This window comes from Sporisorium graminicola, chromosome SGRAM_8 (genome assembly GCF_005498985.1).
Source record: "Sporisorium graminicola strain CBS 10092 chromosome SGRAM_8, whole genome shotgun sequence".
In the NCBI taxonomy this organism is placed as follows: Eukaryota; Fungi; Basidiomycota; class Ustilaginomycetes; order Ustilaginales; family Ustilaginaceae; genus Sporisorium; species Sporisorium graminicola.
The window spans coordinates 284024-301834 of record NC_043738.1 but is presented as its reverse complement, the minus strand read 5'-3'; the positions used below and the strand labels follow the sequence as shown (position 1 = coordinate 301834).

At 53.7% G+C, this 17811-nt stretch overlaps 8 protein-coding genes across 8 annotated transcripts; 3 read left to right on the top strand and 5 right to left on the bottom strand.

Moving 5' to 3' along the window:
* Window positions 1-1858: 1858 nt before the first annotated feature.
* EX895_005887 (uncharacterized protein) lies at window positions 1859-3139 on the bottom strand (the record flags this gene model as incomplete). The annotated part of the gene is made up of 1 exon (XM_029886479.1): window positions 1859-3139. The coding sequence occupies one exon, from the start codon at window positions 3137-3139 to the stop codon at window positions 1859-1861; it is 1281 nt and encodes a 426-aa protein (XP_029736792.1).
* A 4794-nt stretch (window positions 3140-7933) lies between these two features.
* EX895_005886 (uncharacterized protein) lies at window positions 7934-8590 on the bottom strand (the record flags this gene model as incomplete). Its single annotated transcript, XM_029886478.1, has 1 exon — window positions 7934-8590. One exon carries the CDS (start codon window positions 8588-8590, stop codon window positions 7934-7936), a length of 657 nt encoding a protein of 218 aa, XP_029736791.1.
* A 1047-nt stretch (window positions 8591-9637) lies between these two features.
* EX895_005885 (uncharacterized protein) lies at window positions 9638-10086 on the top strand (the record flags this gene model as incomplete). The annotated part of the gene is made up of 2 exons (XM_029886477.1): window positions 9638-9734; window positions 9815-10086. The coding sequence occupies 2 exons, from the start codon at window positions 9638-9640 to the stop codon at window positions 10084-10086; spliced, it is 369 nt and encodes a 122-aa protein (XP_029736790.1).
* A 613-nt stretch (window positions 10087-10699) lies between these two features.
* On the bottom strand, window positions 10700-11314 carry EX895_005884 (uncharacterized protein; the record flags this gene model as incomplete). Its single annotated transcript, XM_029886476.1, has 1 exon — window positions 10700-11314. The coding sequence occupies one exon, from the start codon at window positions 11312-11314 to the stop codon at window positions 10700-10702; it is 615 nt and encodes a 204-aa protein (XP_029736789.1).
* A 1101-nt stretch (window positions 11315-12415) lies between these two features.
* EX895_005883 (uncharacterized protein) lies at window positions 12416-13026 on the top strand (the record flags this gene model as incomplete). Its single annotated transcript, XM_029886475.1, has 2 exons — window positions 12416-12701; window positions 12773-13026. 2 exons carry the CDS (start codon window positions 12416-12418, stop codon window positions 13024-13026), a joined length of 540 nt encoding a protein of 179 aa, XP_029736788.1.
* Window positions 13027-13589: 563 nt separating this feature from the next.
* Window positions 13590-15251, bottom strand: EX895_005882 (uncharacterized protein; the record flags this gene model as incomplete). The annotated part of the gene is made up of 1 exon (XM_029886474.1): window positions 13590-15251. The coding sequence occupies one exon, from the start codon at window positions 15249-15251 to the stop codon at window positions 13590-13592; it is 1662 nt and encodes a 553-aa protein (XP_029736787.1).
* Window positions 15252-15704: 453 nt separating this feature from the next.
* Window positions 15705-16712, top strand: EX895_005881 (uncharacterized protein; the record flags this gene model as incomplete). The annotated part of the gene is made up of 1 exon (XM_029886473.1): window positions 15705-16712. The coding sequence occupies one exon, from the start codon at window positions 15705-15707 to the stop codon at window positions 16710-16712; it is 1008 nt and encodes a 335-aa protein (XP_029736786.1).
* A 124-nt stretch (window positions 16713-16836) lies between these two features.
* EX895_005880 (uncharacterized protein) lies at window positions 16837-17628 on the bottom strand (the record flags this gene model as incomplete). The annotated part of the gene is made up of 2 exons (XM_029886472.1): window positions 16837-16934; window positions 17019-17628. 2 exons carry the CDS (start codon window positions 17626-17628, stop codon window positions 16837-16839), a joined length of 708 nt encoding a protein of 235 aa, XP_029736785.1.
* Window positions 17629-17811: the final 183 nt, after the last annotated feature.

Here is a 17811-nt window from a genome sequence, read left to right as displayed (position 1 = left end):
GATGAGGCGCAGCAGCGATAGAACCAGCAGCGAGCGAGTCAAAATATCGGCTGGCGTGGAACAGCTTGAAGCAGGAAGGAGGGAGGGAGAGTGTGTGTGACAAGGTGGAGAGAGCAAGATGAAAGGGTTTGGTGGGAGTCCAAGCAAGTCTTGGTTTGACGGCGTTGATCCGATTGAATGAAGGGCAACAGCAGCAGCGTTGCTTTGGAGCAAACAGAGCCAAAGCCGAGAGAAGGGTCGAGCGTGTGCGTTTTGTGGCACCGAGGGGGGGAAAGGGTCCTTGCTGTGAGCTCTGTCGCTCTGTGTCTCTTCCGTTTTCCCTCGACTGCATGCACAGAGCAGTCAGTCGCTTCGGCCAACCCGAGACATCACTTCGCAATTCTCTCTTCAAACACACGCTTTCACTCGACATCGGCCATCCCTTTTCCCACGTTTGACAATGTGCAACGTTCGGCGGCTGGACTGATTTGTCGCATCAACTAGCCTGCAAAGAAAGAGACTATCGGTAGTAAGCGAGTGGCGTAAGCTTGAGCAAAGGCAGATGATGTCTGCCAATGTTCGATAATTGCACAGGCCAAAACGGCAGAAGCGGAAAATACCAGATTCCTGCTCCCCGTTCTCTCTCGGAGATCAACATCGTCATGCTGATGGTACCCCTAGCTCAGTCTTCGACTGTCCTTGAGAGAGGGAGCCGAGGACCTTGCTCATTGTGACGAGAAGGACAGGACCGTTGGCGAATACAAGAAAAGTTTCCGGCTTCAATTTAAGCGAGGATCTACTGTATCTCCGTAGAAGCAGTGCCTGTCTGTCGCAAACTGAACAGGGGCTTGCTTGCTTGGAGCAGCGTGTGTGTCTCAAGCCTGGCAAAAAGGGTCCAGGCGAGCAGGACGGCCAGCAAGCACGAAAATATTGCAGACACGCCTTTCGTCTTTTTGCGCACTTCGCGTCCAGACGCGCCACGCCGGTGTGCAGCACAGAGGCAAAATCGATTGACAGCAAAGCACAGCCTGCGGCAAGACCGCACAGGTGTGGCACAGCATACAGCGCGTCGGTTTTCAGAAAGCACAAGGTCCACGGAAACGGCAATGCATGTCTTCTCGCTCTCTCTCTCTGTCTATCTCTCTCTGTTTCTGTCTCGGATTCGGACCGTCAGGAACACGCATTCAAATTTGGCTTTTCCTTTCGTTCCGTGGTTCCCTCCCTCTTGACCTGGCCGCTGCCCCGTTGGTGTACTGTGTTGCTTTCTTGAGTGTCGTCTGCCGTTCTTTGTTCCATGGAAAGAGAAAACAAGGATAGGGGGAGTTCCTGGATTGCTAGCATTCCTGCGCTAAGTTAGACGTCGACGACCCCTAAATTGATTCTTGGCGTGCGGAGAGGGGAAGAGAGAAAAAGAGAAAAGGCAAAAAGGAAAAAAGGCTTTTTGACGCACGGGCCGAGGGACGTGCAATAGGATAGACGAAATCCGAAAAGGCAAGCTCGGCGCAGCGAAATCCAAAGCTTCGGCACAGCGAGGGAGACTCTTCCAACGAATCGTCTTGGCCGTCTACTCCAGCATCCGACAAGGCCCATCCGAACGAGTCGCAAGCTTTTGACGACGAGCGTCGAGTGCCAAGCCAGAAGCCCCTGAGAAGAACGCTTCTACCCTCACACTGAAACGAGCCGAACGCATCAAACTAGTGCCCGATCTTCTACTGGACTCAACTCCGCTTGCTCTTTTGCTTTCGTCACAGCTTCACACTCTGCCCCTTCCTTGCCATTGATATACAGCTGCCCCGAGTCTGCGCTCGCGGTTCTTGCCCTCACAGGTCTTACATTATTAAAAGCGACCATCCCTACAGTACACGAAGCGAGCGCTCCGCTACTTTTGATTAATGTTTTCGTCGCGATTGCGAAACTCCTTGGCATAGGTCATGAACGTTTCCGTGGACCCGAGTGTCACGTGGAGTAGCCGAAGCACCCAAGCAGGGAGCACCTTGTTGTAGCTCATCACGTACATGGCACGTGGGATGTAGACGATCCTGGAGCGGTCACCTTCGAAAATCTCCACAATCTTTGTAGCCGCTTCTGGGATGGTCAGCGTCGGCAGCAAGAACTGATCGTGCGTGTCGAGCATGCGTCCCTCGGTCATCTTGCTCTCGATCTTGAGTGGGCAGATGATCGAGCTGCGCACATTGTTTACCTTGTGGTAGGCGTGCAGCTCGGCGGAGAGCGATGCATGCAACGACACGGTCGCGGCTTTGGACGCGTTGTACCCCGGATTGGCGGGCAGCTCGATGTAGGCAGCCCCCGAGCCGATGATGAGAATATGTCCACCCCAGCCGTTCTTGGCCTGCTTGTAGGGGCGGTCCTTGACGCCGCCGTCCGGCAGCATGTGTTCGCCGAACGCTTTGAGTGTGGCCATGACGCCGTGAAAGTTAACTTCAGAAACTTGCTTGGCGAGCTCGTAGGGGAACTGCTCCTCCGTATCCAGCAGGAACGAGTGTCGAGCGATCCCGGCGCCGAGCAGCAGCATGGTGGTGTAGCCTAGCTGCTCCTCGACCACCTTTTTGGCGTTGAGCAGCGACTTGATGTCAGTCACGTCCGTCTGGATGTACAGCGTCTCCAATCCATGCTCGGACTTTTCCGGCAGGTCAAGCACCACCACCTTCGCACCCTTCTGGCGCAGGAGCTTGCAGACGTGGCCGCAGATGCCTCGCGCGCCTCCCGTGATGACGACGACATGCTCGCTCCACCGGATGGGGCGCGGTCGCTGACGGTCGATCACGAGACGGTTACCGATCGCATTGATCGTCTTGAGCACCCGGATCACCAGGTACCATTTCGCCAACCGGTTGGCACCATCGCTCCAGCCAGCGGCAAAGTCGGAGGCAAACGATGCCACCTTTTCGCGCGCACTCAGATCGCGTCTGTCCTTGAGAAACTTGAGGTTGTTGACGCCACCGACGATCCTGACCACCGAGAGGATGGTGGCGATGCTCGACAGCGCCGACGAATGGAACAGAGGGCGTAAGAGGCTGTTGATGATGGCATCAATCGTGAACGTGTTAGGTTTGACCCGGTGGTTGATGGACCGCTTGAGCGCATCGTTCAAGGGCTTCGCTACCGAAGTGGTAGAGGCGGAGGAGGCCGAGTTCGACATGCTTGCACCGAGTTCAGAGGAACGATGATGGATGCTGGTGACGAAGGTGTTCTTAGAACCGCAAGCTCGAGAAGTTTCCAGTAGCGAAGGACACCTGTCCGGCAGCGCTGTATTCAACTTTACCCCGCACCTCGCCGTTGCGAGGTGGAACTATGTCATGTAACCGGCGCTTGTGCCACTTTCCGCCGTCAACTTGAGCCCTTCTTTCACGCGCCCAGCCTCAGGCCTCGGAAAGCATACGAATTTCAAGTAGACTTTCTTGGCCCCATTTTTGGCCAGATTTTGTGATCCTTTTTTTTTGGTCCCGATAATTTGCTTTGCTTGTGCTGCAGAGGGCGGGCCGTGCGGCAATCGACATCAACTAGCCGTTTGGAAGCTTGCTGCTCCATTTGCAAGCAAAGGGAAAGCGCTCAAACTGAAAGCAACAGTATCGCCCTGTTGGAATGTACCCACTGCTATCCGCCACAACGACCAGTGGTGAGTGTGCTGAGGAGCCGAGGTTGCTGCTCCACATCGTCCCACTCTCAGACCGGTGATGCAGCCTTGTGCGACAACACCTGGCCGACCTCATATTGGGGTTCTCTGAGTTGCCTCCATTGGGAATCAAGTCGTTGAAGGGTGTGCCGACTTTTGTTTCACCAAATCGGTTTCAAGCTCTAAATCTTGCTGCTGCTCCCACGATATCAGCGCCGATGTCGTGGGGTCCTGAGCACTGTGGCGCCGCCAAGCTTGTGGTGGACAAAAGACAATCAGGCTCTGAACCATTCCCTGTGTGAAAGCAAGTACATGCGAAAGGATGAGAGCGTTCGGCAAAGCTGAACTCGTCCCGCTCCCTTCATACGGTAAATACAATAATTCATCTCTTGGGCGGAGAGCACGTCGTCGCTTCACGTCGTCGGCACCTACGACGTGAGAAAGGACAATGTGGGCTGAGCTGTGTAGTTGGTGAGTCCTCCCACAAACTGAGTACTCGGCCCCCGATGAGTTTTACTAGGAGAGTAGGCTCCTGGAGTACTGACCACGAGTACCACCTCATCCCACGGCAACAGCCGTTGATGAACAGGCGTGTGCACAAAAGCTCGAATCAAGCCACCAACAAATGCCTGCCACGTCAGCTATCCACACCCCTGGCAAGTTCGTAGATGATCGAGCCATCTATATGACTCTGTCAAACTCTTAGGCTCGAGGAAAAGCTTAAAAGCCGCCGGGGTTTTGCTTGCTCTTCGTCCTCTTCTCCATCCTTCCAACACAACCTAACTCAAAGGTCAAAATATCCCTCCTCTTTCTACTTCCGACATGAAGTTCACATCCGTCCCCTTTGCTGCTCTTTCTGTCATCCTTCTCATGACAATGGCCATGGCGACTGACCCATGCAACAACACTTGTAGCCGGGATGAGAAGTGCTGCAAATATTCGGACCAGTAAGCTTCATTATTTCAGGAAGATGCATAAACATCTGCGAACTCTAATGCTTACTAACAAGTGCCTTCTTGTTCTTGTGCGTCAGTCCTGCTCGTTGGGCCTGCTCGCAAGATTTGAACTGCTGAGAGAACAATGTTCTTTCCCAAGAAGCAGTCCAAGGCACAGCTTCCGGCAAGGTTGGTGATAGCTAACAATTGATCTGCCGAACCACGACTTGCACGTCTCTTGGCCAGCTTTTGCACTGTGTTTTCTCTCAGAATTTACACCTGTCATGAGCTCCCACTACACCTTCAATCCCAGCCCTCAATTGTTACCCCTTTGTTCGTCGTCTATCCCGGGGTGTGTGAGGTGTCTTTGTAATACATCGACGGTGACGCTATCAGTGGTCTGCCTTGTTCTCGACATTCATCGTTTGACCACTGGTTCCAACAATAGAGGTGGTGCTTTGTGGAAGGTAGTGTCTCACGCTCGCTTCTGCAAGAAAATAGGGTGAGCCCGCTCTCGTACCGGTGTCTCGTATACAAGATAATATAGGAACTAGGAATTGAGTGGGGATGACAGGTCATTTGGGGTAGACGTGGATCGTGGGAGTAAAACGCCCTCAGTCCTTATGGTTCGCTCTGCTGCAAACCCAGCTCTGTTGCAGTGCTGTCTGTGGCTTGTGAGGTACGGCTGCTTCTCGCTCTCGTCCGAATCGCTAAGCGTGAGAGCCTTGCGTGTGCATGTTGCATTCTTCTTCAGAGGCTTGAGAGGCGTGGAGGGCACGGCCATCGCGTTTCGCGGCACGGTCGGATAGTCAAGCCCCTTTCCATTCATTTCGGTCACTGCACTCCGATCACAGCTGACACTATGCTGAATGACACCGGCACACAGTAAATACGCACCAATACAGCAAGCAACGCTTCCAACCGGCTCTCCTATAGGAGCCTCGTTTCACATATATGGCCCCCTGAAACTCCTTCCATCGTCAACTCCACCTTCACCTCTTGAACAGCAAAGAATTCCGACAAGATGCAACTGGCAGCGCTCGCAGTAATCCTCCTGGCCTCTTCTGCTGCCGTCAGCGGCGTTCCACATCCTCACTATTGGAGTTGCAATATCGACTGTGGTCGACGACCCTGCTGTATCTCTCACGACGGGTAGGTGCAACCTCGGCAGTGTTGACCTGAACAGAACTTCATCTGACTGGTTCGTCACGTCCGGTCTTGTTGCTCTTTAAAAGTCAACACGAGTCGTGCAGGTGGAGCCTGTGGTGCCCCCCCTTTAGCACCGCTGCGAGTGATTACAAGGAGAAACATCGAAGCGAGAGCCAGTGACAGAACATGCTGGCGCAGCGCGAATGGTCGAAAGGCAAGAGCGCCCCGCTTGAGCTCAGCAGTCTTCGGCCCACAGCCTCATTCTCTGCTCTCCCGAGTCTGGCTCCTACGTCTTGCCATCTTTGAACTCTTCTCAAACTCAGCAACCGGCTCCTTCTGCTTCATACGTTTGCCCTTAGTGCATTCTAGCCGCTGGGAAACGTGGCTCACACCCAACTGTGCAAGATAATAAGCGTCGAGACCGAAATAAAGAGAGAAAAGAGACTGTTTCGTTCGAGAGATATGAAGCTTGATTGTGCAAAGCTCGCAGAAGACTCGGTTCACATTACGTTCGGAGCTGAGATGTGCACGAGAGATCACCGTCGGATCAGATGCCGCTCTTGTCGCTGTCGTCAATCCTTGTGAGAAAGCTGTCGCGGTCTCTGGTTCCGATAGCGATCCACTTGCTGCAAAGCCGCTTTCCGGTCTCTAGGTACTTCATAGTATCGATGTCTCTGTAGTCTCTGTTGGTGGTGGATACATGAATACGCGCATTCTCCTTCCCGTGCAGGTGAATCTTGTAGCAGCCGGTGTCAGACTCGTAGTCGTAGTACAAAAGCGAGGCAAATTGGTGACCGAAGTAACTGATTTTAAACGCGGTGCTTGCATTCTTCAGCGTAAACTCTGTGGGTGTGAAAGTGTTTGTTAGCAAACTTGATGGGGATCTGTTGGTGGTATCAAACTTACCATTTCCATCTGAGTTCTTGACAGTCAGGATGTCGCTTTCTTCCACAGGTTCAAACCAAGGTACGACGTTGACGTAGGCCACATTGTCCTGCCCATCGCGCTTGAAGCACGGCCATTTTGGATCAGAGTCAGGACTGCAATGGATATTGTACTCGGTCTCGTTGATGTCGAGTCTCGTCAGTCCGCATTCGCTACCTTCAAGACTTTGACCCAAACTACCCGTAGTCGCGTACGGTAAGTAACCATATGCGTTGAGAACGCCGTTTCCTTTGCTACTTTCCCCACTAGACGAGGGTCCTGCTCCCTCTTCTTCAGGCGGGGGTGTGGCCGGCTTCGAAGGTGGCGAGGGCTCTTCCTCTACCACAGCACAGTGAGCTTGGAGAACCAGCTGTAGCGACAATAGCACAAGGCAGCTGAGTGCGATGGTGAATCTAGGAAGACTTAGCATGATGGCTGCTCCTTTGAATACCTCGGATGATCAAACCAGTCAACCTGAACGGAGACTTGAAGGCACCTTAGCCTCGTTGTGTGAGCGAAGCGTAGGGAAGTTGGAAGACGTAATCAATGCGGAAAGGGCAATGCTTCTTTCAGATAGTGGCCTTTAAAAGCTCTCGTAGGCAAGCCTATCCTTGTCACGAGTACAGTCTTGAGAGACCTTGGTGGGCACCGAGTGAGTGAATGGCTAAAGTGTTTCAACGGGATCGCAGCGAGGGGCGTGGTCAGAAAGCGGTATCGTTATGAAAGGCTGGCTACGGTCCCCCAGTTGTCCAAACGCAAGAAAATGCCCTTTCAGTACCACATGAACCACCATGTTGCATTTCGTGACCACAAGAGCGCCACTGCCCTTTCAATGGCTTTGCGCTCCTTGTGGGATTGCCAAGACTGAGTGAAGAATGAGGTTGAGTGAATTGACGGAGGCTGTCGACTGCATGATTTGAGTGGGACAACGGTCTTCAGTAGCACAGTGAGCCGTAAGCCCTGCCGCGACACGAGGTGATGGAGGTCCAAAACGAAGTCCAAAGGTGGGCTTGCGTATGTTTCACCTTTGAAGGCTCGCCCCTGTAGGTTGCTGTATAGACCCTTGTATCGGGTACTGGTCTGCTCAGAATCAAGACTGTTAGTCCTGCTAGTTGTTAGAACAATCACTGACTATCGCTAGATCGGTGAGCATGCTCATTGTTCGCTTCAGACACTCAGCGGAAGATAGACGTACATCAACAATTTTTATTGCATGGACCAAGTTACAGAGAGACAATGGGAAGACTCTCCTAACCTGAGCGAAAGCTGCTGCCCAGATAGCCTCAGAGTCGTCTCTTGAAAATTCAACACCCTAGGATCTTTTCTTGGGCTGTCTCCTGATGTTGATGACTAGCTTCTCAGCACAGAACCTCGTGGTAGTATAGTGCCGATTGAGTGTATCAAGATCTCTATCGTTCTCTGTCTCTCCTACAGAGATCCTCCAGCGCTTGTGGCGAAGCGTGTCCTTCTTCCTCTCCAGCACCACGTCGTAGCAATTTGTGACAGGATCGTAGTTGAGGTAGCGAAACTTGGAGTCGCCATAGGCGTGGAAATCGACCTCGAAGGCAACGCTGGGATCCTTCATTGCAAATGCAGTGGCAGAATCCGCTGCCAGTACTAAGATATCGGTGATGTTGTCAGGCTCGTACCATGGTTCGACCGAGACACCTTTCATCGACGCTCCCACGAGCTCGAAGCAAGGTCCGTTGAGTGGTGGGCTACATCGGTCGTTGTATCCGTCGGGATCCACGACCAACGGTGTGATGAAGTAGCACGGGTCTTGGAGGTCTTGCCGAAGCAGATGGCCCGCTGGCTCCGTCAGCGAACGGGTCAATTCGGGTGTCACTTGAGGACCGATGCCATTCCATTTTGGGAAGTTGGTAGACTGAGTGACAGGCAGTAGCGAAGCAATGGCTACTGCAGCTGCCGCTGCTAAGCCGTACTTGACAGAAAGAGTTCGACCAGCCATGGTTGTGAGGTGACCGGAATGCACAGAAAAAGAAATGTCGTAGGGGCGTTGTTGCCTCTGGTGATAGAGAGCTGTCTCTTATACTGCAAGGGAGAATCATCTTTTTGAGGGAAAACAGGCTGCTGGTCCGAGAGCTTTGCTCTGAAGTGTGACTTTGAGTCAGGAAAGTGTTACAATCTCGTCTGTACGCAAGCCACTATGCAAATGAAAGGGTGAAGCTCGTCTTTGTCGGTCACGATCTGACACCTGCATGGTGTCTGCCGCTCGAATGCTCTAAACTGACGCTTTTTCTAATGTGTTGCTGTCTCTCCATGCGTATGTGGCCTCTGACCGTGGGACTTGCATGCCTTGCAGTGTCTCTTTGGTGTATTGAGTGGGCTACAATACCGTGGGAGACTCGTTTGGCAGAGGTAACCATGCTGACGTGGCTCAGTAGGCCTAGGCTTCGCATTCATCAGTGCGTGCGTTCAATGTGGTCTCGCCCGGTGACTCTCAGCTCGCATGGTCGGTGCATGACATTGGTGGGTCAACGATGATGTCGAGGGACGCACACTGAGACCTCATTCCTTCAGGGTGGGACGATGGTACACTGAGGCCGCAACAGGCGATCTTAGTTCGGCTTGATGGTATCATTGTCGAATTCTTGTTTGTGGTTTCGAGACGGAGTCTTAGCACTCTCAGTCTTCTTGGGTGGGCTGTGATAAATGCCTTTCCGGGAACCTGAGCTACCCTATGCAAAAGCCATATAAACCACCGACGTGCTATCCTGCCGCCCGTCGAAAGTAATCGCAACCACCAAATTTTCGTCTTTCGCGTTCTGACCTTTTCCAGGGCACGATGACGCTCTTCAAGCTCAGGATTTTGGTCCCCTTTCTCCTCGTTTCTTGCGTCTCTGCCCAGTACGCACCGTTGCCCAGTACTGGTGTAAGAAGTGGACACGGGTGTGCTGCATACACCAAGTTGCTCCCTCGCCGCTCGCTCTTTCGACAGCACTGCGAAGCTGAGGCTGGACCTTCTGGCTCGGACCCCAAGCACCCTTGCTTCACCATGTGGGCCGGGAATTTGTCCTACATCAAAGCCCAAGTTGACAACGGCAAAAAGAACCCGGACGAGCACTTCCTCCTGAAAGATGGTTGGAAGACGGGTAAGTGACCCACAGATCCACCTTCTTGGGATTACTATGGCTTCCTGAACTTAGCGTTTCCGTCTTTGGGTGCGTCGCAGACTTTACCACGAGAGATCCGAAACAGCCATTCACCCTGAGCTGGGACAACGACGTCACCCTGTCCTACTCCGACTACGACGAGAAGAGCGGATGTTACAAGCTCACCCTCAGCCATCAGAGTGAAGATGCTTTCAGGATCTGGGTCTCGGACGAAGATGGTGACGATCATGACCTCGATACCCTTCATTCCGGAGAGAACGGAACGACCTCGACGACTCTTTGCACCAAATGGCTTCACATCCATGTTAAGAATGATGGAGATTCTTTCTGAGTACAAAGCAGTACGAACGAGCAACGGATTGCTGGCGTTATTGCTTCGCCTTGCTTCGAGCTCCTGCCTCTGGTCGCTTACCGTCATTGTTGTTCCTGTAGTCGTAAGTGGGGCTCAATGCCAAGATTGCAACATGAGCATCACGAAGCCGGTCTCCAACGGTTCATTGCATCGCGCGCTCGGTGGTTGAAAACCTAGCTGTAATTATAATAGATCTCTGTCACTCTCGCTCTTTTCTAGCTAACTTCGTCTGAGTACGCCAAATCACCGCCCCGAGAAATTCGGACATCTGACCCTCCCCAGACGCACCTTCCTGTCGTAACGGATGCCCTCTTTCAGAGTCAGACTTTGCTCAGACCTTTTCCACGTTCCTCAGTTCCGTTTCTCTCAGGCAGGCTATCCCACGATCATGTTCAGGGTTTTCAGGCAAGGGCCACTGCTATCAATTGAAGAAAGGGGACCTACGCTGGATAGCCGAGATATGTTCGACTGAACTGGGCAAAACGAAGCCTTGTGGAAGTGGAGATGATCGGTGGCACCGATCTAAGACGACCTTATGATCCAACCTGGTCGGCAAGAACACCGTGCATCTTGGCCACTTCTGCTTAGGGCTCTAATAATTGCTGCCACCGTCTTTCTTGACATGCACGTGCATCCACTTTGTGCAAAGCGTTTGCGTTGTCTCGGGGTGATGACGGGTGTCAACGTCTCTATCGTTCCCCTTATCGTCCGATACCCAAATCCTCCAACGCGGGTCATCTTGTCCTCCTCGCAGCGTGATGTTATAACATCCACTCTGCTGATCGTAGCCCGAATAGATAAGTTGAGTGTTGCCGCCATCGAGGTAGGTGACGATGAAAGCGTCCTCTGGTTTATCCATGGAGAAATCGAGCATGTTTTCGTCCTTGATGAAAAGAGTCCGTTCGATGGCGAGTGGCTCGAGATAGGGACGAGCTTGGACATGGCTCAAATCACCGTTCCATTGCGTCAGGCAGGGGTGCTTCGGATCGCTTACGGCGCCGCAACGGTCTTGGTAACCCGGCTTGTTGGGTTGGAGCTTGGTAGGCCAACACTGCGCCTGAGAGGGGGCCTGCCTGCGATCACTTCGACGGGCGAGCGTCAGCAGGCCAAGCGGGACGCGAGTCATGGCCGAGTAAGCAGGGTGGATGGACACCACGAGAACCGCGGCGACGAACTTGAGAACGACGGCGAGGGAAGAGTGTAGCATGTTTGCGTTTGTGGACGTTGCTTGATGGGAGATTACGTTCATCTTTTCGAAGGAAGAAAATGGCGGCACAAGCCCTTTTATCGTTTTCTTGTCTGCCTGGGGTCCAATCTGGTGGCTGTATGTACCTTTGCATGAAACGAACGCGCTGACTGCGCGGGCCCAAAAGGCTTAAAAAGGGGTTCCTGCGCCCCACCTCTCACTGTTATTGTTGCTGCAGCGGCACCTCCTGCTGTCCTCTGCAGATGGATACAGCAGTGGACTCAATGTGGCCCCGTCAAATGTGAAAAGGAGCAACTCGCAACTCAATTCAACGGCCTGAGCATTTTCCAGCTGCGTAGGAAATGAACTTCTACATTTGAACACGACAGCGCTGGCTTTGGTACCACGGTGACAGCCATCTGCAGAGGGTGGCAACAGCGTAGAGCAGAGCGATGAAGCGGTCCCACACCCCACCACGGCACCTAAATTGGCGTCGTCACGTGTAATTAGTCGAGTCCCTGCCCACTTTTAAATTCCAGGCGGAGTTGTTCAGTGGCAGGCCGTAGCTAGCGAGTCAGAATCGGAACAGCAAAGGGTGCAGGTGTGGGTCAAAAGTGGGTGCTCAGAGCGTGTGGACATGTCGGTGCCAAAAAATAGGTAGGGTTAAATGCTATACGCCCATTGCACATGACTCGGTAGAGCACCTTTTGAGCGGAAACAAACTGCATCTCTCCTACAAAAGGTTCAATGCTCTCAACACGAATCGCACTCTCGATCTCAGTCCGAACAAGCTTGCATCGTCCTGAATTCGTCTCCAACTACGGGTGCCCTGTCAATCGAGGAGCAACTCCAGCAACGTCGAGCTGGTAGTGGAGGTACCGTGGGTTGGTCGCATGGTGGATGGCGGATTTCATTTGTTGTGGGGGGGCCTTGGGCGACTATCCAGCCTTTCAGAGCAGCCCCACCAGCCAGACCACATTCTCAGCGCTAGGAAGCCTTCGTCGTCGTGAGGTGCCTGTGCTCGATAAATAGAAGGAAACTCCGAGCACCGAGACAAATCTCGTCCACTATGTTCCCACATCCGACTGACATCGAAAGCAACGCGTATCTTTAGAGCCGAAAATGTTGACCGAACAGCGCTATAGCACACTGTTTTTGGCTCTCGTCTTCGCTCTTATCCAGACTGTTTTGATTGCAGCTGATGGCGAAGCCGTCTGCAGTGTCAAGCCACCCTTGCTTCCAAACAACCACCTCTACACTCAACACTGCGGGGACAATTCTCGGACGCTCTGGCCTTGCTTCACGCACAGTTCTGGTAGCCTGTACGGCACCGACATCCTCCGATTTACCCCTCTAGGCCAATTCGAGGAAGACGGCATACTTCTGGCCAAGGACGCCGATCTGGTTGGTAAGTTATTCACCCTTGACTCCGGGTTCGTTGGACATTGCTGATCTGTATTGTTCGCGAGAGTACATCAGATTTCACGCCCAGAGATGCGGACAGGTCATTCGCCATCAACTACTATCAAGTGGGAATTCAGCTCGAGTACAGTCCCGTACGACCCGGATGTGGCGTCCTCAGTGTCAACAAGTATGATGTCAACAGCAAGTATAGGATGACCGTTACGTCCGGGACCGAAGGGGCGTCTGCACTGGGTGATACTGGAGACGATAATGGTGCACAAGTGACCACCTGTACAAAGATGTATCACATTCGTTTGTTCAAAGAGTAGAAAAGGGCAAACAGCTGTGGCTCTCAGCAAGACGCTTCGTTCTATTGTGTCATTTGCTTCATCGTCTCCAGTTTGTATCGGCTTCGTGTCAAGTACGCAATCATCATCTCCCCAGTGTCTCGTCTATCTCCTAAGTCTCGTTTGCAACCTTTCGAGAGCCGAAGCTGTTCGCCCGGATGCGAGGACTGATGAGGATTGCTAGTTCTGTAGTCGTTCTATGGCTTAAAGAGGTTTTCGAACTGCCTTCACACGCACAATTCAGGTATCCTGGGAGAGAGCCTGAAGAACAGATGCCAGGATCGAGGCTGTGGTACGTTGTGCTTTCCAGAAGGGATTGAGTTGTCGGGGACCCACACACACAATCAGACGAACCCACGTCACCACCAGTCCGCCGTCCCAAGACAGTTCACTGTCGAACAGACAGCTGCTGCTGCTGGCAACAAGAGCATCCTTGCGCCGAAAGACGGCGATCTCAACGGTAAGTCCCCACCTCCTCACCCTCGGAGAAACCTGCTGGCTCATGTAGGTGGCAGTGAAATCGTTAGATTTAGTGGGGTACGCAGTTATACAACGTTGCAGCAGTTGATAGCAGAAGTCGAGCCTGAGGCTGGTCTGGCTTGGAACGAGTCGTTTCCGACATTTGAGCCCTTTCCTTCGCCCTCTTGCACCTTGTCCGCACTCCACTCCTTGAGCCACATCCCTTCCTCCTTCGCCCCTGCAGTGAGATAACAGGTCGGGAAATCTTCCTTCTTCCTCCACGCGACCCTATTCGAATCAGCCCACACCATGTCTGCAACGACCTGTGCACACCCAAACGCCCTGGTCATCCCGTGTCCACTGTACCCCGCTGCCAAGTACTCCCTGCCCTTCCTCGCTCCCTCTTGCACTTTCCACACAGGTCCCACGAGGGGATCCTTGCTCTTCGTGTACCCCATTACACCGGTCCATTCCATCTGCACCTCCTCACCGCTGTACGAGCGCGGGAAGGTGTTGGACAAGTACGTATGGAGGAACGACGACACTTGGGAGTTGAGCGAGGTATCGTCTGCAACGCCCCATTCGCGGCCGTCGGCGTACTCGCGCCCTCCACCGAAGATGTACAGCGGTGCGCCTGGGGCGCCGCTGAGCGATGATGACTCGGAAGTAGGGCGTTGATGGCCGTACTCGTACCCGCCACCTGCACTCAACGCCATCCCCCACAGGTGCTTGCGCTGTGTGGGGGCGACTGCAACAACCTGTGCTCGTGTGGGGATGATGCCGTTATCGCTGGAGCTGAGGTGCGGGAGAAGGTGGGATGTGTACCCGTTGGTAGCATGTACAACGAATTTGGCGTTGATATCGCCTTTGACCGTGGTGAGGGTGGTGAGCTCTGGTGAGGACGATGTGATTCCGACGACGGGCGAATGAGTGATGACATTGAGAGAGATACCCTTGTCACGAGCGATGCGTTCCGCACGCCGGTAGATGACGGACACGAGCGCACGGGGGTGCAGCGTTGCCCCGGGGATCTCGTACACTCCCACGATACCTACTGGCTTGTCCATGCGTCTATTGACCTCTTCCTTAGGCACGCGACGCACCTGCTCGACGAACTTACGCAGTCCATCGTGCTGGGCAGCTTGCGCAAGCGACTTCTCGAATGCGTCCACTTCTGCATGCTCAAAGCAGAGGTGCCAGTTCCTGTCGTCGGTAAAGCCGATCTCCTCTTCAACTTTCTCTTCCGCGATGAGAGAGCGGATAGCATCAGCCGTACGCTTTTCGAACTTCAGAATTTGCTCGACCACTTTGGCAGACTCTACCTTGATGTCATCTGCACTGAGGCCCGAAGCGCGCGTGCCGAGAAGGTGGTTAGGATTGGCAGCGATTTCGGTGTACGCTAGCGCAGAAGCCTCTGAGAGGTGTCCGCCGTTGCGTCCTGTGGCGCCAGAGCAGAAATCGCGCGCTTCGACGATGGTGATGGATGAAATGGGCGAATTCGAGGATGGAGCAGAGGTGACGAGATGATAAGCGGTCGAGACACCTGTGATGCCAGACCCGATGATGACAGTGTCAGATTCGGTGGGAAGGGTGTCTAGCGAGTCGGGAAGTTGGTGAGCAGCCGTGGTGGCCAACCAGTAGCTGACGGTGGCCTTTTCAGATGAAGACGGAAGGGGTGCAGGTGTCTGGGCGACTTGGTCGATGCCGATGGTCGAGATGTCGACATATTCTTGGTCGTCGCTCAACATTGTCGCTTTGCTCTCTGGGTGAAACGTCTGAAGTCAGATTTCAGGAGATGGTGGGTGGTAGAAGCGTTGTTATCTTTCGGGTAAGATGGTTTGAGTGTTGCTTCGGACGTGCTACGCCTGCGTTGCGTTCCTTAACGTCCAAACGCCCTTTCTGAACACCGCTATAAACGCCGTTCCCCGCGTTGCTCAATCGGCCGTAAAGACAGATTTCACACGCCCGAAGACCCTGAAAACAAAATGGGCGTCTCTGCGCACGGCTGCGCTGTGTGAAAACGCGACTGCCGCTAATAAGTTGCTCCCAAACCGCCAAGCGCAGCCTGTCCGGTTAGAAAGGCATTCCAGCATAACCGGCTTGCACAGTAAGCAATACGGATTTCTCTTCGCGCCTCCTCCTCCTCTTCTTTACCCCGCACTTCTACCTGGTTCACTTTGCTTGTCTTCCATGACAATTAAATGGTTCGCTCTGCCCTCCGCTACTGCTCCTCTCTGCGCAACATCAACCCTCTCCGCACAACGTCGACGCTCACGCACACTCTGCGATCCGTTCCCTTTATAAAGCAAGACCCACTTCGAGCCAAACATACAGCCATCGACCCGCTCCACCCGTTCGATCCGACCCGCGTTCCCAAGTACGATCCCTCCTCATCCGTCGTCGCCATGAAGTCGTACTCGAAGTACTTTCCCTCCGAATCGGATGCCCTGGTCAAGCTTGATTTTGACGGCGAGAAGCGCATCTGGGTGCTGACGATGTTGGGCAAAGAGACGCCGGACAACCGAGTGACGCACAAGCTGATCGGTTCGGCGCTGTTGCCCGCCCTGGAGCACGTCGAGGACGCCTGGAGTGACATGCTCGGCTCTGGCGAATCGTCTGAAGGAGCCGCACTCATTTCCACCGGAGGCACAGACGCTTCGGCGAAAATCTACTCGAACGGCCTCGACTTTGAAAAAGCCACGGCAGACCCGCACTTTTTCGACACTCACCTCAATGCGCTCTACGAGAAGCTGCTCACGTTCCCCATTCCCACCATCGCCGCCATCAACGGACACGCATTCGCCGCCGGTTTCGGACTCGCCTGTTCGCACGACTACCGCGTCATGAACGCCAAGCGCGGGTACCTGTGCATGAACGAGATCGACTTCGGCGCACCCTTGCCGTTCGGCCTGCAGAAGGCGCTCGCCAGCAAGATCTCCGACCAAAAGACCATGCGCAAGATCGTTCTCGAGGGGCATAGGTTCAGTGCAAAGGAGGCATACGACGCTGGAATCGTAGATGTGCTCGCCGAATCGCCTCAAGACACGCTGGATAAAGCGGTGGAGTTGGCAGGACGCTTCAAGATCAAGGCAAAGATGAACGCATATGGCAGCAATAAGCAGGTCATCTACGCAGACGCCATCAAGGTGATGAGGACGAGCAACGACGATGCCAATGAGCAGCTGTTTACGCCTCGTGCCAAGTATTGATACGTCATCTCTTCAAGGATCCGCTCGATCGCTCAGAGAGAAAAGTGTTCTGTAATGTAGCTAATCGTGATCGTCAAGATCGTATTTCACCGTGTGGTCGTGTGCATCCTTCACTCCTGTGAAGCTACATGTGACAAGCAAGTCCTTTGTCGTCTGCTGAGCCGGTCAGCAGGCTGGTAGAAGGCAGATCGCGGTTGAACCAGTAGTGGCCCAGTCCAGCGCCTGCATCAGAGAAACGAGGACACATCGGTCAGTCAGCTATACTACCTCTACTCCAACTCTTTCCGTGGAAAATTAAAGACTTACCAACAACGATAGCAGCAATGACATAGGCATTGAATGTCATGCTTATCAACATGAGCACGAAACTGATTCCGATCGAAATGGCGTACAGACTGCTGCGCCAGATCTGAGTCCTTCGACTGGTTTCGAGCGGCTTGATCCACTTGCCTCTGCCACTCTGCCTGTCGAGCCCGAGCAGCGATGAAGACGAAGACGAAGCTGAGCGGCGTTTCGAGTTGTTGATCGAGCGTCTGTCGGTAATTCCTGCCGCTCCACTTGAGCTACTCGAAGCGGACCCTGGGTTGGTGGTGGGTAGCATAAGCGACGCACGTCGTCGATGCGTCGCACCCGCCATCGCCGAAGAACTACCTGCTAGTAGGGCGTCTAGGCGGCGGATATAGAGCCGCAGCCATTCGTAGAGCACCGCAGAGAAGGCGATGAATGTGAGCGAGAGGTACAGCGAGAACGGCGTGGTGATGCGCCAGCTCGAAGTCAAGATGCAGATGCCGGTCGTGTCCCAGTTCCAGACCATGTTCATTTTGCACCCGTCGCCCATGCCGCCGTGATCCATGTCGCCATGGCCACCGTGATCCATCCCCCCATGTCCTCCATGGTCCACGCCGCCGTGATTCATCCTAGTCGGATTGTCGTAAGCCGTGAGAAGCGAGTGTCGATGACCTGCAACGTCGAATCGCGATCGTGCGTGCCTGCTTTACCGCTATGTGCGAAGCAGAGTGCTGGAGAAGGTGACGTGTTCTACCGCCAATGATCGATTGATGGAAGAGCTGAATCAAACGTCGGGAGAACGGTGACCAGC